This window comes from Artibeus jamaicensis, unplaced genomic scaffold (assembly GCF_021234435.1).
Source record: "Artibeus jamaicensis isolate MK-2021 breed Jamaican fruit bat unplaced genomic scaffold, CSHL_Jam_final contig_64, whole genome shotgun sequence".
Lineage (NCBI taxonomy): Eukaryota > Metazoa > Chordata > Mammalia > Chiroptera > Phyllostomidae > Artibeus > Artibeus jamaicensis.
This window is the reverse complement of record NW_026521911.1, coordinates 10,499,052-10,524,323: the sequence shown is the minus strand read 5'-3', so window position 1 is coordinate 10,524,323 and position 25,272 is coordinate 10,499,052. Positions and strand designations below refer to the sequence as shown.

At 36.5% G+C, this 25,272-nt stretch overlaps 1 protein-coding gene across 4 annotated transcripts; it reads right to left on the bottom strand.

Moving 5' to 3' along the window:
- Nucleotides 1–1,120: 1,120 nt before the first annotated feature.
- On the bottom strand, nucleotides 1,121–24,325 carry PCF11 (PCF11 cleavage and polyadenylation factor subunit). 4 transcript variants are annotated; one of them, XM_037138589.2, is made up of 16 exons: nucleotides 23,286–24,325; nucleotides 19,551–19,676; nucleotides 17,321–17,509; nucleotides 16,778–16,972; nucleotides 14,539–15,653; nucleotides 13,952–14,132; nucleotides 13,364–13,847; nucleotides 11,260–12,821; nucleotides 9,875–9,974; nucleotides 7,062–7,181; nucleotides 6,452–6,554; nucleotides 4,247–4,430; nucleotides 3,588–3,743; nucleotides 3,062–3,154; nucleotides 2,523–2,558; nucleotides 1,121–1,644 (listed from the first exon to the last, which is right to left on the bottom strand). In XM_037138589.2, the coding sequence occupies exons 1-16, from the start codon at nucleotides 23,475–23,477 to the stop codon at nucleotides 1,429–1,431; spliced, it is 5,052 nt and encodes a 1,683-aa protein (XP_036994484.1). In that variant the 5' UTR covers nucleotides 23,478–24,325; the 3' UTR covers nucleotides 1,121–1,428. The 4 variants fall into 4 exon arrangements, with proteins under 4 accessions (XP_036994484.1, XP_036994483.1, XP_036994486.1 ...); XM_037138588.2 differs by having other exon boundaries at nucleotides 6,452–6,557; nucleotides 23,286–24,324; XM_037138591.2 differs by having other exon boundaries at nucleotides 13,757–13,847; nucleotides 23,286–24,323.
- Between the last annotated feature and the right edge of the window lie 947 nt (nucleotides 24,326–25,272).

The following is a 25,272-nucleotide window of genomic DNA, read 5'->3' as shown; positions in this document are numbered from 1 at the left end:
AGATAGACTATTACTTGTTTAAAATAGAAATTTTGAACAAGTGGCTGCCACGTAATACTCCTTACATGACCAAGGTACATAATCTGTTACAAGTTTCTGGGTTTTAACCATATAAAAATTAATTTTTGAAAACACATGGTTTATATTTGCTGTTCATTCTCCATAGATACCCTTCCTACAGATGTGGACTCCAGTCCTAGTTATCTCCCAAAAACGTAGCTATCTCCAGGTAGTCTGGTGTGCTTATTTCTATCCTAACATTTATCTTAGGGTAAAGTTCATATTCTAGTTGTACCACTTTCTAAGTTGTATCATTTACAATGTAGGATTATTTTTAAGCACCAGAGAAAATATATGTAAAATGTCTGTCAATGCCTGGCACACAATATTCAACCAACTATGATTTTCATTGTTACTTATGTCTAGCTCCTTCAAAAGATGGCAGAAAAGATTAATGTTGCTTCTCAGTGCCTGGCTCATTAAGTGTCACTTCATGTTTTAAAGCTGATGAAGTCACAATCTGAAACCAAGAAATAAAGAGACACAAACAGAGCTTCTTCATCCTATTTATTACATGTATGAGATATTAACATGGTATTCATCTAGTTCAGTCAAAACCAACAAAGGATATAAAAGTTAACCATGTTTCAAATGAACATTCTTACAGATCCCCCTGTAACTTAAAATAGAAGTATGTTCACTGCATTAAATTATGACAAATTTGAAGTGTCATTTAAAAAAAAATCACCTTTAGTACTTAAATATATTTGTTAATTGTTTGATGGCATCAAGTTCAAGAATAAAGTTGCTTCATTAGATGCTCTTCAAAAATGGACATCTGGATGGTTCTCTAAAGCTGGAGATATATATATGCGCAAATATGTCCTATTTTGTTTTTTTAAATATTTCAAATCTGGCTTCTCTATTTGAGAAAAATCCTGCAGTGTTCTCTCACAAACCCCCTTTTGAAGAATAAAACTTAGGACTTTGCCTCCTTAATCATGGGAGCTATCAGGAAAAAATCTTATGTTGAGGTTGCTGTTTAATTCCATTTTCACCCAGTAAAAGGTACAGAAACACTGTCTTTATTTGATGGTGTGCATAAATATTACACTCCATGGATAGCAAAAATATTTTTTATTTATAATTTACAGTTTCACATGTGAAAATCGTACATTTTTACACATACAATTTCATTTTTGTTAAATTTGCACACATCTACAGAACTTTCACACAACAAGCACCTGAAACTGTGCAGGCAGTAGGAAATGCAAATACTAAAATGTATTTATTAACCAAATGATAGCTGAAGGCCCTGCCTCAGCTACACAATTTATATAGATATGACTATATATACATAAATTCTTCACCTTCTAGATCCAACAGCAGCTTTTTTAAAAAAGAAAAACATACCTTTCTCATTTTATTTTAAACTGACTCAACTGTATCATTTTCTGTTTTAATTTCAGTGGGTGTTGCTATGCTTTCCTCTGTACAAGCTGGTGGGGTATCGATTTGTTCTTCCTTAACTTTGGGGCTTTCAGAGGGATCCTGCAATTCATTTTTGACAATGTTCAACATAATGTTCAAAGGGTTTTCAACTGGTGTCTTGCTGGGAGATGGTGTACAATCAAATGAAGATGTCTACAAAATGAAAAGTCCTATAAGTACTGATTAAAGCTCAAACGTATCTTATTAAATGACAGTTCTATAAGACCCTTATATGAACAAAAACAAACATGCTTGCTTCCCTACAAAACATGCCATAAAGGCAGACTATTAAGCATTTAACATGTACTCAGCAATGAGCTAAGAAAAGCAGCAACCAATAAAAGGCCAAAACAGGTTGATCAGATATGATTCTATAGTTAACCCCACACAGATGGTAACCCCTACAAATCCTGGGCTGGCTTTTTGTGAGGCCTAATTTTAAACACTCAAAGGATGTCTAAAGGTCCACAAACCTGCAAAACATCCTACGAAGTCTAGTCTTTTGATGACCTACATATATCTACCAAACAGCCTCTTAAACTCGTGGAACAAGTATTCTGTGAAAGGCAATGTGTTCCCCTGTTTGGTTTTTAAAAAGTGGTCACTCTACAAAAAAAAATTGGAATTCTAAGAGAAACACATTGACATCTTTTTCAGATTTCATGTGCGATCATTTAAAAATTATTCCTATAATACATGGCTGAGTGAAGTATGTAAGAAAAAAAGCAGTAAATGCTACCCACAACTCTAGAAACCTATTCCCATCGTGATCCTTCTATTTCAGTTTCCCTCACATTTCTCTATGACTAGCGCTGTAGTAAAAGATATCATCAATATTGAAGTGAATGGAATACAAGGAATAATGCAAAAATTTCAAAATTTCCATCAATTCTAGCACCAATATTTCATGAACAACGTAAATGCTGTATCAAAACAAAATAGCTCAATATTTCAAAATTAACACTATTGCTCTGATACAAAAAATAAAATTTATTAATGTAAATAAGAACAGTAACCAAAAAAAAACTTACATTTTGATAATCTTCATAACATGATGGATGATAAATCTGAAGGAAAAAGAATAAAAATAGGTATTCACATGTATATTCATTTCTAATGGCTATTCTAATAAGATTTTCTTTTCTAAATTAAACCAAAAGATAACTATCTTTGAAAAGGAAATAAAAATCCTTTGCTCACAAATATGGATAAAGATTTTTCATCCTGATTTCTCTTTAAACTTACCTTGCTACATTTAAGTAGATAACATGATAGGTTTTGAAGACATTAACAGTTTTGATGATGAAAAAAATTTAGAATCAAAACTGGTTAGGCAGAAAGACTAAATTGATAAGACCTAGACCTGTGTTTATCATTAACCTGTTATGCAACCTCTTACATAAAATGAATACAGAACCAGATGATTGCTAAGATCCCTTCCAACTCAAACACAGAAAAACCTTTTGTATTAAAACCGACAGAATTTCTGTCAAAGTGGTGATGAGCAACCCCTACAAAAAAACAAAAGCAAAGAAATCTTAAAACTATTTATAAAAAAAATGAAAATTACCTTTCCATCTACTCTAATAGCATTTTTTAAATGCCATTCCTCCTCCTCTTCATCCCAGTATTGTTCAAATTGTTCTTGACAGATTTCACAACTCTAAAATAGAATCATATAAAATGAAATTTACTAACAGGATACATTAAGTAAAAACATACAGATATTAAATGGAAGAATGAACTTGAATTTTCTAAAAAGCTTAAACAATGTTCCTATGTAATACTGAAACAAAATAAGTTCTAAGAATTTTGCATCCTCCCATGCAAAATTGGTAACATTTCACTGCTGTTGTTCACTGATATAGTAACTACAGTGGTTATAAAACCCAAGGCCTTATCATAGAGTACTACTGATGAGAAAAGCTTACAAGAAATCTTTAAAAACAAAAATCGCTTTTTGGCCTTCTGGCTAAGATCAAGTGAAAAAATAAAATCATTAAAAGAAGGATGTAAATAAAAGTGATATATTTATGATCATTTACTTTAAATAAGTGACATGACCAGAGGTACACTATTTAGCATTCCTCTCTTACCTCAACTGCTCCAGCTGGCCCTGCAGGTACACTCTGGAACTCCTTTTCCTTAGCAGCTTCCTGAGTTTTGAGCACAACTTCTTCATGCACCTTTTCAAAAAACTGGCTCTTTGCACGTTCTTCCAGATCAGCTATTTCCTCAAATTCTATCCAGTCCTTAAAAAAAGTTGATTTAAGAAGAATATTTTCATTGTTCCTAAACTTAGCTGAGTATCTTCAATACAATGTTACTTAAAGGTAAGTGTACAGTCTTCACAATATATTTTAATATTACTGATAATTATGCCTTCTCTTTGAGGCTCATATAGTTAGACAACATAAGGCCACTAATTACAATTAAGACCTTAATATTAAGTTTCCATTACCTCTACATTTATAACTACATAATTTAAACATGACCATTAGTATAATACAATATTTTTAAAAAATCAGTCACAGCAACTTGGAATTTTAGAGCTATAAGAAATCTGTATCCTACTCTGAAGTCAAGAAAAAGCGAATACATACTGTTTTGTTTTATTTTAGAAACCTCCTATATACTAGGGGTCAAATATTTTAAAAATTCAGAAGTTAGATCTCAGTAATTATTTAAACTAACATACTTTTACAATAACAAAATTTAAAGGGTAAAAGACAATTCAGAGACATGAGTTACGTACTGTTAAACTGTAGTACCAGCGTCTATGAGTGACTTTTCTGCTAACGTCTTTTTCAGTCCTATTTTGCCGATAATGCCAGTCCAAGTGATCTGCATACACATCTGTCTGTGATGTTGTAAATCTCATTCCACAGGAGTAACACTGAATACCAGTGTACAGTCGATTTATAACACTATCATAACGTCTATTTTGAAATAGAGAAATAATCTTTAGCTTTGATATAACTTGGCTCAAAGAACTTTAAAAAAGGCAGTTATAAATATTTCAGTTTTCTGTATTTTAATAATGGTGAAGCCATTATTATGTGACAAAATAATATTTCAGCCAAGAGCTAGCTAGTAATACCCAAAGATCAATATTATTATTGTCTAATGTATATTAGTGACCCTCCTTTTCCTTAACTTTGGTCAATTTTGGCACATGCAGTCTATCCTATTATTAACAGACCTGGCCCAGCTACTTATTTCCTTTTGGCTAAAAACAGAACGACCATGCACTAACTAATAAAGCAACAGCTGGCCTGTTCTTAGACTAGTATCAGTATCAAGGTGGACACAGCAGGTGGATATGGCAGAATAATCAGATTTCACCTCTCCAGATCTTTGAAGTTCTCAGTAACTCAATAACTCAACCACTCCACCCTGATCTAAAGAATATTGAAAGAGGCATAGAAGAAATAATAATTGCACGGATTACTAAAAAGAAAAATTAGAAGATTAATGGGAAACAAGTCAACAAATCATTTTTTAAAATTCTGGGCTCCTTATTTGGAAATAAATTGTATAAAGACCAGGCATGGTCTTTAAATCCACAAGCATGGCAGTTAGAAACTCCAAACAATTTTTTAAATAGTAGAAGAAAGCAAAGGACAGTACACTAGTACTTTGTATACCAGCAAATAAAAGATTTAGTTATATTAATATTGAATGATCTAATGAAAAAATTGTTATATAACTAATATGGGAGAAAGTTGACAGAACAGTAAAGGAGATAGCTAAACCTTCACATTCAAAAAGTTAAGATATTGCCCTGGCTGGTGTGGCTCAGTGGATTGAGTGCCGGCCTGCGAACCAAAGGGTCACCAGTTCAATTCCCAGTTAAGGCACATGCCTGGGTTGAAGGCCAGGTCCCCAGTAGGGGAGCATGAAAGGCAACCACACACTGATGTTTCCCTCCCTCACTTTCTCCCTTCCTTCTCATCTAAAAATAAACATCTTTTTTTAAAAAATCAAGATTTCTAAATACAATAATCAAGAAATGTGATATATCAGAAAAATACAGGGTTAGGCAAAGGCAGGTTTATAGTTGTTCATTTCACATACTGACAACTGTAAATCTCTTTTTGCATGTATGTATCTTTTAATATGCAAAAGTAAATGCTAGGAACCATAGAAAAAAAGTTTAAAAAATTATTGCCTCTAGGTGAAGAGTAGTACTAGGAAAAAGGGATACCATCTTTTATTATTTGTTATAAGCCTTTCATTACAAAACTTGAAGTGTAAGTATTACTTTAAAAATACTGATTTTAAAAGTGAAAAACATTAGCTATTCTATTTTTAAATCAAATACTCATAAAGATATAACGAATCCATAAAGAAGCTTTAGATTTTTTTATAAGTATAATATAGACAATAAAAATTTATAAAACGATATGGGACAAAGGTTAACACTATTATCAAAGTGAGAATTGTAGGTAATTTTATTTTCTTGCTTTCATTTGTACTTTCTATTGTCCACAATGAACATGCATTACTTATAACGTAGAAATCCATTTTTAAAATTTTTTTGAAAGACTAGACCACAAAAATCTAATTTTCTTTATCATGAAATATAAGAATATCAATAAAGAAAAAATAATGAGGATTAAGGGAAGATGAAAATGAAAAGGAAAATGAGTGATCATCAATACCTAATATTTAAACTCCCTGTATTTGTTGTTCTAAGCACCAATATGAAAAAAACAGACATTTGGGATAGCCTTCAGACCTAAACACTTGTGTGGCAGACATATTTTAAAAGAAGATTTAAACGGGTTTCCTAAAGTTTGTTATGTATAGTTTACAACATTAAAAAAAAAAAAAAGAAAACAGGCTCCCTAAATTTTAAAAACAGTAAGAGGGGTAAAAATTAATAGCACTAACAATACTGTCCACTGTTAGTAAAGTCAGTCCTTTAGAAAATTAGGAAGAAAATCAGATTACATACTGTTTCAATTCTTCAATTGTAAAATTGGTAAGATCTGGAACATCTTGATCTTCATTCTGATCTTCCTCCTCTTCAGTGGAAGGCTGAACAGCAACTTCATTTACTTCTTCAATTAACAAAAATATATACCAATTTCTCAATATCAGTCTCCATTTCTTACTTATAGAGGAATACTACAATATTATAAGCAATAGAGAAGCCCATCTTGTCTATTTAGTGTTTGTAATGTTGTATTTATTTACTGGCCAAGAAACTTAATACAATTCTTTACATTGATAAATAATATTAGGTCTTTAAAAGTCAATTTCACAAAACTAGTTCACTGATATTCAAATTACTTCTAAAAACTAACCCAGAATAACTAGTAAAAAGCCTGTACATTATCTGCATCAGGAATGTTAGTCAATTGAAACAATGTCCGTTACAAAAATAATTCCACCTTAGAAAACTTAAAAAGAATTATTGTAAACCAATTCTATTAGATTTTCAAAAAATAAAGAGTATACCTAAAAATTCAATTATTGTAAGTAAGAACTCTTATCATAACTTAACATTATATCTTTGTAACTTAATGGAGCTTTGTGTAGATGAAGTATGGAAACATACTTACGTGTTGTAGTTGAATCAGGCTGGGACAATTTGAGAATTCCTGTTTTAAGCAGTTTTGAAAATAATTCATTTACATCCACCTGACTGAGATGATTATCAGGGTATGCCTTAGGAAGGGCTCCTTTAAAGAAAAATAACACTCTTCAAATGAAACTAGAACTTGAAGGTATAAATTATACTAAACATTTTCAAAGTTTGCTTCAAGATGTCTATCAAACAATACATTTTACACACTCTTGTTAAGGATGACTATAAATTATCTAAAAAGCTCCTAAAATGAACTTTTGATCTTAATATATTCTAGGACAAATACTAAATGATGGGAGGGAGTATGATACTTTATACTCATACTCCCTTCTATGCAATGCAACATACACACCACCTTTATTTCCAGCTATCTAATTTTCTAATCTTCATCTTCTAACCATAATGGGGGGAAAAAAATACCCAGAGCCTAAGTGGAAGTGCTTCTACCCCCTGACAGGACTACCCAGGGAAACTAATGAAGGAAGATGAGCCATGTGGCTCAGAGTATACCTACCCTCTGCCCTTTGCTGAATTATTACCCTTGCAAAGCAGCTCAGGCTCTTGTTAAACAGGTGTGAGGCTTATAACAGCTTCAATAATTTAAATAAATGACAAAAGGATAACAATCTTCTCCTTAACCTCACTTATGAGGAATCAATCCAATTACATATCTTGTTAAGCACAGATCTAATTCTGATCCTTTCACTCAACTATAAAAATATTTTAATGTATCTATCATGCATCTCACTACACCTCTAGAAAAAGTTGTGAATTACTAAAAATTCCTCTTTGTGAGAAGGAATTCAATTTGCATCCACAATATACATAATACCTGCTCCTAACCACTGCATACTCTTCACACTTAGCACAATGCTTGGACACAATAGGCGTAATTAGTGTCTGCTGAAATGAAATGTCTGAACACGTATGAGTGAATAAATCAACCCTGATAGTCAATAACAACAGCATTTCGCATACTAGTTTAACATTTACATTTCATTAGAATTAGCTGTCTATGTCTTAGAGTGGTAACCAGCCATTCACATGTCTACAGATGGCCAAGTTCGGTGATCAAAAGCATGAACTATAGAACCAGACTCTTTGAGATTCTAACTAAAAATCTCACATTCTAGTTGTGTGACATGATCACACTGCTTTTATGTACCCCAGTTTCCTTTACTTGTAAAAGGGTAGTAACAGTAATTGTTCCTAGCTAAGGGTGTCATGAGAACTAAATGAATTAATAATTATAATGCACTGAGGTATGTGCCATTATATACACTATTTGTTTAAAAAAAACTGTGCACCAAATGCACATGAAATTCTCTACTCAACAAGAACATCTGAACTTTAAAGAAAAGCACATTAACATAGCACTTTACGAGTTACAAAGTACTTTTGCATATACAATTTCATTTGATTCTTATAAAAAAATTTTTAGGCAAATAACTTTTATCAAATTCTGTCTACAAGAAACAAACCCAGAGAGGTTATCTGCTTATATTCTGCCCATCCATGAAATAGCAGAGTGGGGATTCTAAGCCTGGTCTTTCAACTTTAGATTCCAAATTCCTTCCATCTCTTTCATTACAATGACATCAAAAAAAAAAACCCCACACGCATTAAAAATATTAATTAATCCACCCTGGGTAGTGTAGTGCGGTGGATTGAGCACTGTCCTGCGAACCAAAGGGTCACAGGTTTGATTCCCAGTCAGGGCACATGCCTGGGTTGTGAGCCAGGCCCTCAGTGGGGGCACACGAGAAGCAACCACACATTGATGTTTCTCTCCCTCTCTTCCTCTCTCCTTCCCCTGACTAAAAAATAAATAAATAAAATCTTATTTTAAAAAAACTAACTAATCCTGATGGTCAACCTAGAAATTAAAAACAAAAAGCTTTCAAATTAATTGAATAAATTTCTTATGATGACACAGTTTAAGATCTAAGGCATTAACTAGAACTTGGCTAGGACTTTCCTAGCTACGTCCGAAGTTTTAGACAACTCCCTAAATTTGTAAACTGAATACTGCCATACTGGAGTATGTTTCTGAAGATTCAAAAATGAAGAAAGTATCACTATGACTTGGTGCGCTAGTTTTCAATGCATTAACTTTGCAGTTGTTTTATAAACCACCATAATTTATACTTCCTATTTTTCACATATTAAAACTAAAATTGATTTTTAAAGCCCTTGCATCCAATATTGTTATTGTAGTCATAACAATATTGTTACACTTCACCACACAGTAACAAAGGCGCTTATAAGGGGAGCTAGCAAGGGAACCACAGAAGTTTTTTCTACTCTTTTAACATGTTGGGTATAATTATTATTTGAGTGCCCATTAAAAACACATGAACGGGTCAACTTTATAAGGCAATGTACCCAGTATTTACTTAACGGTTATTGGATTATCTCACATATATACACACAAAACAAAACCTCAAAATATCAAATAATTGAGATTCCTGAGATTTGTCATTTATTTCATTTCAGCACAAGTATTACACTACTATCCCACTTTCCAGCTTGCACCCAATAGGTTTCATTCCTCTTATTTTTAATGGATTGCTAGTCCTGATTAACCATCTCTAGTTGTCAAACAAAATCAATATGTGAACACACATCAACGATGTAAACCCAGAAAGAAAACAAAACATTCCAGCCAGATTATATTTCCTGAAATCACATATGCCCTCTCAACACTGTCATTTTTTAAAATTAATAAGGTAGCTATTCAAAAAGACAATAATTATTTATCTTTTGAAAAGTTCAGAAAGTACATACCTGAAGGATTCTGAACAAATGCTCCAAGATTTTGTGGATGAACCGGTAAAAACTGTTGTCCTTGGCCAAACGGTACTGCTTGAGCAACGCCAGTCAGAACCTTTAAGAGAAACCTTAGTTTTAAGAACATCCTTTCCATATTTTAAGTAAAACTTTAACATCCTTGTCAGATAAAAATAGTCACAGATAGCCCTAGCTGGTGTAGCTCAGTGGATTGAGCACGGGCCTGCAAACCAAAAGATCGCGGTTCAATTCCCAGTCAGGGCACATGCCTGGGTTGCAGACCAGTCCCCTGCAGGCCAATTCCCAGCAGGGGACGCACAAAAGGCAACCATACATTGATGTTTCTCTCCCTCTCTCCTTTCCTTCCCCTCTAAAGATAAATAAATAAAATATTTAAAAAAAAAATAGTCACAGATATGAATCATAAGGCTTGGTTTCTATGGTAATAAAGATTTACTATAACCTGACTGGTCCCTTCAATTCTACACTTTCTACAAAAATGAACAATAATAACCTCCTGAATCTGTTTCACAGAATTATAAAGAACTGAGAATGGATGTGAAGCCTCTTTTAAAAATTTAAGATATCATTTTAAGACATCACATGCAAACACAAGATAGCCACCAACTAGCTGTGTAACCTTACACAAATCACTTTACCTTGGTGATGCTTTCTCTTGTAAATAGAACCGACATCCAGAGATGTGACCTGTGTTCAAAGCTTGTTTTAATTAGCAATCTGAACTTTGTGATCATCTTGCCTGGCCATTACACTTTGGGTTACAAAGTAGATTGTGAAAGACATCAAGGGAATGTTGCAAAGTAAAATAGTCATGAAAAAGTACTGTACAGGCAAACAGATACTGTATTTATACTCCAGAGTGAGGTAACACTTCTAAATGTTGCTGGTATGTAAACAAATATCCATTCATAAACCTTGTTCAGTATCCATGTGAACTTTCAGTGGTATGTATACATAATAAAGAACAAAAATCCATAATGGGGAGGATCCACATGTGTGAATGCAAGAGGTATACAGCAAATATCTGTACCTCACAGCAGAATTTTACTGTGAACCTAAAGCTCCTCTAAAAAAAAAAAGTCTACTAAAAAAAAAGTGTGGGTGAGAAAGAGGAGATGATGGGTGGGGGTGGGCGATAGATTTCTCCTAGATACTCAAGGAGTGAAAATCCTTGGATTGAAATTGCAAATTTCAGCCCCAAGACTTTCTTCTCACTTCCCTAGTATGTGGGGTTTTGAAATACATTAAAAATATTCAAATCTATAGAATAAACTATGTCCTGAAAACCTTTCTCAAACTCTAGGAACATTAAAAATGGTTAACACCACAAAACATAATTTTGCAGTAACTGCAAAACTTACCTGTTGAGATCCCTGAATATTTCCTACGGTTATTGGAGCAGGTAAATTGCCAAAATTTCCAAATTGAGAACTCTGAAGATTTTTTTCATCAAAATAGTGTCCAGAAGCTCTGTTAAGAGGATTGGAGAAACTCTGGTTTCCAGGGCCATGTGGTCCATTAAAATTTGGTCCTTGAGGTGAATCAAATATTTGTTCATGTCTTTGGAACTGCAGTCCTTGGGACGGGGCACTAAAAGCATTGCCAGGTGGATCGTTATATGGACCAGTCTGGTTGAAAGAAACTGATTCAAGCCTTTGTGAAGGATGATTGTCAAATCGTGCGCCTTGAAGACCAAGGGGAATATCAAACCTTGATGCCTGCTGGTGTTGTGGACCATCAAATCTTTGAGGCACACCATCAAATCTTGGTTGAACCTGCTGTCCAGGTGGTCCATCAAATCTCTGTGGGCCTGGCTGACCAGTCCTTTCAAATCTAGGACCTGGTTGACCATGTAGTCCATCAAATCTTGGTAAGAGTGATGGCTGACCTGGCTGCCCATCAAACCTTAAAGCATGACAACCATCAAATCTTGGACCACCTTGACCCAGAGGCCCTTCAATTCTCAGGCCACCTCCTGGCACAGGACCCTCAAACCTCATTCCACCTCCTTGTTGGACTAAAGGTCCCTCAAACCTGATCCCAACTCCTGGTTGACCATGTGGACCCTCAAACCTAAGGTTCCCACCAAGTTGATTATGTTGTCCTTCAAACCTCAGACCAGCTACTGACTGACCATGGGGGCCATCAAACCTCATCCCAACTCCCTGCTGTAGCAAAGGACCCTCAAATCTGATCCCACCTGCTGGCTGACCATGAGGTCCATCAAATCTAATTGCAGGTCCTGATGGCCCATGACCCCCCTCAAATCTAAGTCCACCTATAGGCTGACCTCGGGGATTATCAAATCTAAGCCCACCCACAGGCTGACCATGAGGTCCCTCAAACCTTAGACCACCCACAGGTTGACCCCGATGTCCCTCAAACCTGAGACCACCCACAGGCTGGCCCCCTGGTCCTTCAAATCTTAGACTACCTGCAGATCCCTCAAATCTCAGACCAGGGGAACCTTCAAACCGAAAACCACCTCCACCTGCTTGACCAATTGGCCCCTCAAACCGCAAAGGTGTCCCTACTGGTCCTGGAGGACCTTCAAATCTCAAAGGACACCCGCCTCCTAGCTGACTTTGTGGTCCTTCAAATCTCAAAGGGCCACCTCCCCCCATCTGTCCAGGTGACCCATCAAACCGAAGAGAACCTGGTGTAGGAGGTCCATCAATTCTAGGGCTTAATTTATTAGGTCCTTCAAAAATCATCTTGGTTGGGCCATCTCTGGTTACTGATGGCCTACTAGGTCCATCAAATAATGGTCTGTCTTCAGCTAAAGCTGTAAGTCGCTGATTTGTATCAAGGCCGGCAAATCGTGATGCTGGGCTATCTACAAATGGTTTATCTGAATCGTCATATCTAGGTCGCTTAAGTGGAAAACGATCATTGAATGGTGATCTCTGCTCTTCTCGTACACCTTTTAAAAAGAAAAAAATATTATTTTCCCTAAATCTGAATTTATATAAAATTATCTTACAGACCTCCTATATTCATGTAAATGTTTATCCAAAAATATCCGTAACTATCTCACTTAGAAGGGAGAAAAAAAAATAGCACCAAGCAACAGGTAAACAGATGCCCTCCAGAGTCAGACACACCTGGGTAAAAAAAAAAAAAAAATCCCCATTCTGTCAACTTACTAATTATTTGATTTTGAGACCAAGTTATTTAACCTCTCTGGTCTTATTTCCTATCTGTAAAATGGGGTAATATATATTTCTTTGGGTCATTGTGAGGATCAAATTAAGATTACATATATAAAGAGCCTATTTAAAGTACCTGACACAGACTTGTTTTTTTTTTTTAAGTATTAACTCTCTTCCCTTCTGAGGGAAAAATACCAAATCAAAACAGAAAAAGGCACTCTGAACAGTCACAAAAATCCATCCCCACTTAGCTTGTTTATTTTCCCTTCACTGCTGTGTGATTCAATAGGCATAATCTGATTTAACTTTCTACCTTTAGTAGAGACTTGCTCGTCATGTCTTCTCCGGCCCTCATGGGGTGAAAGATTCTCAGCATAAGTACGACTCCCAGAAATAGGAGAAAGACGTCTTGCTCTTTCACTAAATTGTTCTTTTCTGTCAAACTGTGCTCCACTATTCCTACTTGCATGTTTACTTTTGGATGGCTCACATTCTATTCCAGACAACAAGGCATCAGTCAAAGGGTAGTCAAAAATATCAGGATCTAAGAGATCAAGTCTTGGAAATGAATGCTGAACCTGTGTCCTTTTCAGTTTTGCTTTATGTTCATAGTAGGTTAATTCAGCATCAGATAAGAGAGGTTTCTTTTTTAATCCACCTTTATTTTCTTCTGTAGGACTATCGCGTACATTGCATCTATGTTTACCTTCTTGATACTGAAATAGCTGTCGAATTTGATGCACAACAAGAAGGAACTCATCCTGTGTAATTTCACCAGATGCTAAACGTTCACTCGTCTGCATGGGGTAATAAAAGGAAACCAAGTATTTTAAATATAAACAGTACTTACAAAAATACTTAGACAAAAGGAGTAATGATTACATGGGATCATGATAACTACCTTTTGAAGTAATTCTCTTTTGCTTGCAAGAGTTAACTCTTTGGGAATCTGAAGATTGGCATCTACACTTAATCGATGCTGCTGCTTTGGGGCTCGAGGTGACAAGATTCCTTTAGTGCTTGACCAGCTTTCTCTATGTCTTAGATGAGGAGATTTACTATGTTCATCATTCTGTTGTATGCTGAAAACCATAAAAGCAGTTCTGTTACTTCATAAACTTTTCTTAATACTCAGGACCATACTTAAGAATCCTTTTCAAAGGATCTGGTTAAAGTGAATATAAGTCATCATAAAAGTTAATTAAATGATTAAGAGCACAAGATCTGAAGTCAAGAAAATCATATATACATTCTATTTCTTCCTTGTCCTAGATATGTGGCCTTTGGTAGATTAACCTTCCTAAACTCCACTTTCCTTATCTGTAAAATAGGAATAATAATGGTATGTAACCTATAATGAGGGTTTAAGAATTATATGGAAAAATAAAGCACTAATTTTAACACCCAGTGAACATTATCCAATTTTTAAGTTAGCACTGTTTTAAAATGACATATTATTCTACTTGATTAAAAATGTGAACATCCTACCTTTTATTTTCTTCCCAACCAGATTTCCATCTTTTGGTAGATTTGGAACTTTGCCAATTTTCTACATTCTCTTTTGGTTCAGTGCCTGATTTTGTAGAATGCTGATTTGCAGTTTCTTGTGGTCGTTCCTCTTCAGTCTTTTTCATTCGTCTTGGATCTCGAACATCCTGTTTAGTACTTCTCTTAGCATTTCTTTCTTCCCTGGAAGGTGGCATAAATTCTTCCATATGTGACTGCTTACATCCCGACTGGCGAATCTTTCCAGGTTTGGGTGTCAAGGTTGGAGACATACTCCGTTGCCTTCGTTTGGGTGACCGCCTGTCTCTTCTCTTAGGAGAATGTATAATTGGTGACCGAGACTTGGGTGATCGAGATCTTGATCGCTTTCTAGTACTTGATCTCCCTGGTTTTGTTCCCTGTTTTTCTGATTCGTCTGTTATTGTATCCTGTTTTTGTACAATGCCATTAACAATTTTATTTCTACTTCCAACCAGTCTGTGTTCAGATGATTTCATATGCTCATCTTTATCCTTTTTTTCTGCAGTTTTTCTCTTCTCTTTTGTATCATCATCTTTGTTATCAGTCTTATCCTGGAGGTGTTTTTTTAATCTTGGATCTCTCTTGCTCATATCAGACACCCTTGGGCATTCAGATTCTTGATTTTTCAAGTCTTTTATGTGAGATAATTTGTTTTTCAAAGGTGATGGTGATTTCGATTTCGATTTCGATTTAGAATCTAATTGGTCAAGTTCTTTCTTGGTTTTTTCACCTGATTTACTTTTTTCTTGTTTGGATGAATTTAGTTTTTCAGAGGGTATAGTTTTACTTGTTTTAATATCAGATTGGCTTAATGGGTTCATCAGGAATTCTTTTCTGTGACTTTGATCTTTTCCATGAGAAGAATGTTGACTCATCCTATTAAGACGGGGATCCCGGTTTGTTCCTTTCAAGTCCTGAATTTGTAAGGATGGACCTGGACGGCTTTTCTCAGGCTGCATAGGAACCTGATGGGGAGTTTTAACTGCCATAGGAGGAATTTGTGAAACATGTAATTTGGATGGTGCAGATCCAGGACCTAAGTTGGATGTCTCCTGCTGAACACTAAGAGAAACTGCCTGAAATACAAAGAAAATGTTCATGTTAATACTGTAAAATGTGCAGATTATTTATCAAGAAATTGAAGCTTAAAGAATATGCTTCTTCAATACATCCATTTATTCATTGCTGTTTTTACACTGTATACTTCTAATGTTTAAATGGAGATTAAAGTGAAAAGAGAAAATTAGTCTATTTACATGGCCTCTTCTTACTAGTACTTTACTTTGAAGTTTTATAGTATAATCTCTGGGTAGACTGGACAGAATATCCACTTTCCCATTATTCAGGATTCTAAGCCAGACTGATGCTAAGATACTGCTAAATAAATCACTGCACTCCAGATTCACAAGAGCCAATTGTCCCAGCTAAAGTGTTATAAAACTCAGTTCCTGCAAAAGTGGCACTCATAATAAATTTACAAAACTCCCCACTCTTAAATAAGTGCCAAGTAAAATAACTTAGTGTAAAGTGATTGGTGCATATAAACATATAGTCTTCCTGGACTCCTTATGGACTTCCTGAACTTCCTAGCCATTTTATAATGGCTTTTCTTTGATGGCTTCTAGGAACCTGATTTCTGCTCATGAAGCAAAAGCTCATAAAAGATTCAAAACTGTAAAAACACTCACCACAACCTATGGCAGGTATTCACCAATATCTACCATATTGGTCTGATATTACCTGAACATGACATAACTGTTAACAAAACTAAGGTTATCATAGAACATAGCAATCAAATAAAAAATATTTGAGGACCCTGGCTGGGCACCTCAGTTGGTTAGTGTGTCATCCCAATACACCAAGGTTGCTCAGGTCAGGGCACATACAAGAATCAAGCAATGAATGCATAAAAAAGAGGGACAACAAATCAATGTTTCTCTCTCCCCCCCTTCCTCTCTCTGTCAATAAATAAAAATTTTTAAAAAATAAGGTACTTGAAAGAAAATAGTGTAGTTTATATTCGAGTTGTATTATAAGGATATAAAGATTTCCTCTAGCAAAATCACCATAATTTGTGAAATAAAAGAGGGAAAACACACTATTAATAAAAGTAATGTTAATAAAATTCAAATACAAAATAATTACTTCTCTATCAGAAGACATGTTTAAAATACTTAAAGTGAAAATTTCCTCTACTTACCAGTTGTGCTTTAGCTTGCTCTAGTTCAAGCTCCAGCTTTTTCTGCTGAAGTTCTAATAACTGTTTTTGTTTTGCCAGTAACTGTTGCCTTATTAGTTGCTCTTGGGTAAGATTCTTTTGTATATCAGGTACCATTGGAGGAGTGGAGATGCTAGGGGAACTGACCACTGTGCCAGGTGTTGAAGGCTCTTCAGGCTATAAGAGAAAATTAGTATTTAAAAAACTATGTATCACAACTAAAAAGGAAGTTAAGAGGAAACTAAAAATTACCTGCTTATCTCTAATAAATACCCTTTATAATTTTAAACAGCCAATCATGTTTAAAAGAACGAAGAAAACTGTTCAGGAATTTAAAGTCAAAATAAGCATACTATGTTAACACCTAACAAGAATATATTTTTAAATGCACTATGAACCTGAAGGAAAAAAAAATTTACACTGTTTCAGCACAGAATATTCTTGTTATTTCAGGCAAGAAATTTTAGAAAAGTCAAAACTTGACAGTTAAAAGTATTAGTTATATACCATTTGTGTAAAACTTACCGATTTATTTAAAAATTTAGGATTCACATGGATGCTAGATGTATTCACATTGGGGGGTAGAGGTTTAATAGGCCAAGCAGGATCTAATGAATTGACTCTGACATCCAGGGCATAAAGTTTCTTCAATGGGAATATTTCATCCCATGTGGAACGTAACTTAAATAAACTTTTTCTAGTATTTTCATCCACCTAAAACAACAGAACAATTCTATGGCTTGTTAAGTTACTATAGAATGTTTTAAATATTAAGTATAAGGCTATAAGTAAAAGGCTAAATCAATCCCTGTTGTACTTCATATATAGCATTCATACTTGCTCACTGATGAATATATGCAACAGTAAAACTTTATTTAAGATATATTTGCTTTGTAAATGTAAATTTCTCCCTCAAAAAAAAATTAGAAAAATTAAAGTCATCATCATCTAGCCTTCCTGAAAGCAAACCACTAGGCAAGTCTTTGTACTTTCCAGAGTGCAATTCTATAAGTTTGGCTTTGAGATTACTGAGACAAAGAAGATACAGACCACAGATGCTCACGTGCTTCAAAAAAAAAAAAAAACCTCCAAGTACCTTCTGGCCAGAACGCAGGTGTGGCAAAATCAGACAAATGAACAAAACTACTAATGGACTTTCTTGAACTTGCTTGTCACGAAATAGGAGAGGCCCATTGAAAAAAAAAAAGTACCAAATGTTTCCAAATTATAAGGTTTCATATAGCATTCCTAATGTTATTCTTACTTTGCACAGAAACATAAAACTAGGGAACAATTTACCTGAGCAAGGCTTAAATTTCTTAATTTACATGGTAGTACAAAGTTAAAATTAAGACAAAACTATCTCACTAATCAATCTTCTGCAATACAGTATGGTTTCTCCCTAAAACAAGATATTTGTGGTGTGGAAGGCACCTTAATTATTAAAATTCAAAATCTTACCCACTGATTAGCATTAGCTTTAGTTTTATATAACAACTAATCATGCTTATGGTAGGCATAACAATGTTTTCAAAATTAGCCATTAGAGAAACCTAGTACTTAGGAAAACTGAGTTAAGGTATTTAAATTTAGGATAATAAAGCCTTGACCATACCTATATCTTCAATAACTGTATTTACTACAAGCTCATGTTCATCAACTATAGTGTTAAGGCCTACTTAGATTCAGTAAAGATATTCTACCAAACACCAAAATGAATTTGAACATACTAAAACTGAAACCAAGAGGCTGGTTTAGCTCTCCAAATTCTATAAAGAGAAGTGAACCTCTTCTTAAGGCTACAGGCTCAGGTAAGAAGTATTTAGCAAAGGTTACACTTTAACAATCTCCTTAACACAATCTGAAAGTTTTCCAAATTTCTTCTGCATATACTTACTTAGCAGTATTTTTCTCTAGGAATTTAAAGGGGAAAAACTACTCAAGCAACAACTACATTTGCTGTTCTAACAATCAAGTAAAATCTGATACTGAAGAGTTCTTTCAAAATAATCCAAATTCTCCAAGTCTAACCACTATAGGTTCTCCTTAAACACGAGTACATCTAAAATATAAGAACTACCAATTTTTTGTGTTAGGAAACAGTCTCTAAACCATAGTATCTTATAAATGCCCGTTTACTGTGTGTGAAAGATAAAACAAGTCTCTGGTCCTCCTCAACATAATGCCTGTATTTACCAAACTGCCAGATACAACATTATCAAAGGAATGTTCCATCTCTGGCTATAGAAACAAATAAGCCTTTCTCTGAACACTAAGGGAATAAAAATTATTTCCAATATAACCTAAGGCAATTAACAAGTCCACTATTCACATAATCCTAGAACATTAATATAAAACATACTTGAAAAGTAACAAAACATTTCCAGGAAAAAAATCACATAAATTTAAGCCATCAATCACAGGTCAAAAGACACTCATGGATTATACTTTTCCAGATAGAAACAGCCAACACCCTAACACACACCAAGAATGTAAACAATGGAATTTAAAACACTCTTAATAGTTTCACATCTTTTTGCCCACCTAAAAGCAGCCCAGTCTTAAATGGGTAATGTAAAACCCCTAGAATCTGCATTAAATATCTAACACAAAACACTAACTTTAGCATGGTACTTGATAAATGTCCAAGAGAAAACATTTTACCACCCAAGAAAACCCAACACAAAGGCAAGTATTTATTTAATCAGGAACACATTTTTTTAAAAATTCAAATGTTTCTAAATGCAATATATACCTTTTCAAACACACAAATAAATGTTGCAACTAGATTTTTAGTAAAGGCAGTGAGATACTCTCGTCCAACGTTTTTCACGATAGAATCCATAAGGTACATAACGGGAAGCTTCTCTGAGGAAGGAGCCTGAATAAAAAGAAACTAAGAAGTTTAGTATAATGAATTGCCACCAAAAAAGTACTTTTAAAAGTGAGTTTTTAAACCTATAATACAGACCTCTTTTTGTTGGTAATTTTAAATATTAACGTTTATGAAACATTTGTGTTCACTCATCTCCTACAGTGATCTTTAATTGAGCACACAAAATAAGCTCAAAATCACCATTAAGAAAAACCTTAATCTCTAGTAAGCTCATTTAATGCTCAATGGAGTTTCACATTCTATATGGTAAAGACCCATTTTAAGTGACCAAAAATAAAGTGGGCTATTTTCTGCAATCCAAGTATAAGACTTGTGATCCACGTTAACTTAGAATGGTGTACCTACTTAATGAAGTTTTCAGACTTCTGGCAGAAACCCTAATTTCCATAAGTATATTTTATATGTTAAATTCTATGAAGCTTTTGTTACCTGTAAAATCATTAGGATTACTTATCTATAATCCAATGTACAAAGAAGTATACTTCACACATGAAGTTAATGGTAAAAAAAAAAAAACACCTTTAAACTTGCAGGAAGGTGCAAGTTATTACTGATACAAGAAAAACTGGATGGAGCAGCCGCTGAGTCATGTAAATCAGGTTGAACTTGACTCTGGAAGGCAGGATTTGTCCTGAAGATTTTCTTCACACAGCATGGACTCTCCGTCGAACTATTTTCCTCTGGCATGCACAAACCAGAGGTTCTAAATTTGTGCAGAGCCAGTGTGGTGATGCGGATACAGGTGGCCCTTTCCAAAGCAAACAAACGTTGCCCCAGTTCAATTGCAATGCCTACCCATCACTGGCTTTTAGAAGGCACAGCAAGTTTCCAGAAAGCATCAGCAGGTTCACAGACTTGCTGAGCAGCATTAAGACACACCACATACACTAAGTGTTAAATCCAACTCCACTGAAGCAACCATGATTTAAAAAAAAAACCTCCCCCATTTACCCATCCCATGTGTATAGGAATCTTAACTCTGAACAACACCCATAGCTACCTGTAGCTAGGGTAGGCTCACAGTTCTGCAGTACACAAGTCCATTATTTCGCAAAACCAATTGCCCATACAAGTGTGTAGAAGAGTGCTCATTTCCAATAATCTTTACTACAACCAAAGTTGGCTAAGGAAACTTTTGAAAAACCTTGTATTAAAATTTTCTTTTGCAATGCTATCAAATAAAAGGGTTTCACAAGGCCACGGCACGTGGGTAAATTAAGAATCAACGTGTCAAATGCTATGTTGCTGTGTCTTTCTTATCATGTCATGTTTTACACCATTTTAGTCATTGTGGTATTTATGAAAATAACAGGCTTTCTATAAAGCCAGTAACTGTTCAGTAGGCTAGTTTTTTATTGCACAAGTGAATCCTATATGTAAAATTTTTTTCGCTACTGCCTCATGTAGTCAATTTAAGTGTGAATCCTTAAGTTTAGTAATGCCGAGATGCTAGAGAATAAGGACACAAACATTCACCTCCAGAAACACAAAACCAAGCCAGTTTACTACCAAATGACAGAAAATCCCTCCCCTCACCCTCAACCCCAACCCCGGTTAAGGTATTTCCCCAAAGTGACTTTTACATCTTTTCCTCAATCTGGCTTTACAAAAATAACCAGAAAACGTGTGCCAAAAAATTTCAGCTTTTATCAGCAAATAGTCCACCTATTTTCACCACTGTGTATCCATAGACAAACACAAGTTTTAATGTGATCACTATATTCAGCATTTACTTTTCACTTCTCGAAGATCTTCTGGGTCCATAACCCAGCAAAAAAAAAAACTTTTGAGTGACAATCTGCACTACTAAAACATTAGGCTCCATGGAATATTAGTAATCCCCACCACCCAAAACCAGGTAATTAGATTTTTTAAATTTTAAAAATCAATGTTATTTTTTAAAGCGTAAGTGGTTTCATTTTTCTTTTAAAGGCTTAACAATGTCAAGTTAAGCCTTCAAGGAGGCAAAAACTAAGTTTTCATGTCCAACATGTTTGTGATTATCAATAAAAAATGTTGAGTATGAGGAATGCTTCCTTTTTAAATCTCATACTTTAAAAAAATAGCCGTTTCACAGACATTCACAGGAAGAGGAGAATGAACGCTTGCATTTTAGCTGTCAGACTGAGCATGACAAACTTGTTGGGCCCTTAAAAAAAAACTTTTGTCCTCTTTAAATTAAGGTATGAAAGGACCACCTGAAACCGTGTATCTTGTGAACGGATTTACCCAAGAGTGGATGGAACCTAAAGAATGAACCCAAGTCACTTAAAGACTTTTGTTTAAAACACACAACCACGTAGATAAAAATAAGTCTTGGAAGCAGATTCTACACCTTACAAAGGTAAATAAAAAAAGACAAATACATATTTTATATGTTTTATTCACAAATTTTATAATACCAGTCACACATTTCAAAACCATTTATTAGTCAGACCACTCAGTTTTACACTAGACAGAAACCGCCTCTGAACAATATATTGGTGGTTGTTGTTAAAGTGGCCTTTTAAAAGGGGTTCACTCTGCTAAAAGGAGGCTCATCCTGATAATTTCAATCACTAACAACTAGAAAAAACTAAACCGTAAGTACAAGCTTGAAAAATAAAACGTTGTGCTGGGAAGCTATTAAAATTCATTGTGATAACCAAGTTAACAGTAACTTAAGTGACATATCACTCCCACATGAATCCGCATAAGAGGAGGACTACAGGGAAATATAGGGTGGCAGAGGACCACTTCTGTCAAGGGGTGAAGAAAAGCACGTCTTCACCATCAGGGGAGGGAGGAAAAAAGAGAGAAGGAAGAGGAGGGACTTAACTTTTCAAAAAAACCTCAAGTACTTGTTACCCAATGGGCCAGTTCTCCACCTACAGGTTGGATAAGATCTCCTCCCCCCACCCATACCCCACCCTCAACCCCAATTTCCCATTTTGGGGGACAAATAAAGCACTCCCATAGGAGAATAAAAGTTGTATCTAGCCGCCCCCACCCCAAAATGGGGCTGACGGGTGTGAGCAGCTGCCTGGCTGGCAGGGAATGGATTCTTCTCTCTTCCCTTTTGCATCATGTGCTTTCCAGGCGCCATGTTGGGCTCCTAACAAGCGGCTGCTCCACTCGGGGCCAATTCCCTATTCCCACCCACCAACAGCTCGCTCCCAGGTCCCCCTTCACCTCCTTCCAACCCACAGAGCAATTACCCAAAAGAATACTGGGGGGATGTGGGAGAAGAACCACTCCCCACCTTCCCAGGGGCTTAAAATGGTTTTAACTCTTAGTTCCCCACAACACAAACTGCCTTTAAGTCTCCCCCCACCCCAAAGGGCTCTATTCAAAGCGTGTGTCGGGATGTACAATGCGGTGACCTAAAAAGGGAGTTGGTAAGCGGAAGTGGGGCTCCACCCTTTATCCTCCCCACTCCCTCCCCCCAAGAGAGGCCCACGCTCGAAGCTTGGGCCAAAGACCGAGCCAGAGTTGGGGGGGGAGGGTTGGAGAGGAAGAACTGTCCCCCTTCGGATAGAAGCGAGACCTGGGATGAGGCTGACACTAAAATCAGGGAGTATTAGAAGAATAGGAGGCTGCGGGGTGTATAAAAACCTTGGCGGTTTGGGCCTCGATGAGAGAGACGATCTCCTTGGCGAAGGGCAGGTTCTCCTCGGCTAGAATGGTCAGCATATTGATGTGCGGTTTGCTATTGAAGGTCAGGTCTTCGAGTGATGACTGATAATCCCGACAGGCGTCCTCCCGGGCCCCCGCAGTACCGGCCTCGGCCGGCGTCTGCTCTGACATTGCGCCGCGGCCCCCCTCCGAGATCCGCCGCAGCTGAAGCTGAAGCCGCTCTCGATACCCCGCCTCCCTTCCGACTCCTCTTCCTCTCCCCGGGTCTCTCGCGGCTCCGGCTTCACCACATGCTGACCGCGGAGGGGGGGTTAGGGGACGACACAAAGGGGACCTCGGGTATGAAACGCCGCCCTCTCACGGGTGATCTCCGTCCACTTCCAGTCGCCACAGAGGCCGCTTTCTCCAAACACAAAATGGCGCCGGCACTGGCGGCTCCAGCTCCGAAAATGTCTGTGTTCCCAACCGCTGCGTCGTGCGAAATGAGCTAGGGGAGGGGAAATGTGCGGTAAAAGGGCGGGGCCGTTGCACAAACACAAATGTGATTGGCTCTCCCGGTAACGTCATAAACCCCTCCTCCGGCAGCACCGCAGAACGTCTGGGCTCCGTCTCCTCCGCGCCCCTACCCGTGCTTTCGCAACACCTAAGGCTCGAAGAAACGGTGGAAAAAGACGGCTCTTCTTATTGGCTCGTTTGTAAGGGACTGTTCGGTTGTTTGTTACCATAACAACCCATTCAGAGAGGCCAGTAGGCCTGACAGAGGCCGTTCTCGAGGCCCAACCCAACCTGTTTGAGGGGAAAGCTCAGCTGTCGTTGTCCTTGTCCCTTCCTTTGCAATCCCCTAGCCACTGATCGACTCCGTCAATCATCCTTCTTCCCGCCTCCCTTGGCGTCCGGGGTTGGGGGAGCCCAGGGGAGCGGAGGCTTTAGGCCCTCCCCATTCCTTTCACCACCCGAGTCTCAGGTGCCGCGGAGATCCCGGCCACGTCCAGCTGCTGAAACCCACGTTTCTCCCGGAACTGAAAAGAGGAAAACGTCGGATTTATCCATAACCTCGGGAGGCGTCGCTGGAGAGTCGACTCCAGTACACTTCCTACGTCCACCAATGAAAACACTGACTTTCTTGAGTTGAATACGTAGGAAAATGTCTTTATTTGAGAGGTTGTGTGTGTGAAAGTCTCTTCCCTAGGAATTAGGAGATCTTTGGGAAGCCCACTCAGATCTCTGGATTGTGTTTTTGAAAACAGCCACGCCCAGCCCCTATCGCGATAGCTCTCTCTGTCAATCTTAGACACTTCAAAACAGCCGTAGAATACGCTATTTGGGGCACGTAGGAAAGATGCTCATATTTCATCTCTGAGGTTCTTTTCCCAAGCTTCTACAATTTAATTTGGAGGCTGAAAATGATACTTTAAAAACACAAAGGGCTCAAATAGTTCCACCGTGGAGCTGCAGCGTAACACAAACTGAAAGGCTATTTTTTCATTTAGTAGAGATAATAGCCTAAATCTAAGCAAAAAAAGAAAAGGAAAAGTAATTAGATAAAATTTGCTTCATTAGGCTACCAGGCTCTGCAGAGATACTTTGTCGTTCCCCAAGTAACTGCTCCTAAGAAATAAATGAAGCAATTTCTTTATTTGTACATGTAACATAGAACTTGTATTTCTTTTTATTTTGTTTTATTTGGGGTTTCTTACAGCTGTATTGAAATATAATTGATATCTAATAAACTGCGCATACAGTATACAAGATTGTTTTGACACATGTATCTTTCATCTTAACGTCATACTGCATATATGAATGAGAAATAAAGCCAGGGAGGAGAGCTTGCCTTTTCTCATGTGAAGCTAAGAAATATTGGTGGATACTCTTTATTGATCTCAATAATTTCATACCATTGTTGGTAGTTAATAGGCAGTTAAAATTTTGAAACTTTCTGAATTCCTGTTTTCTGGAGTGAGATAGA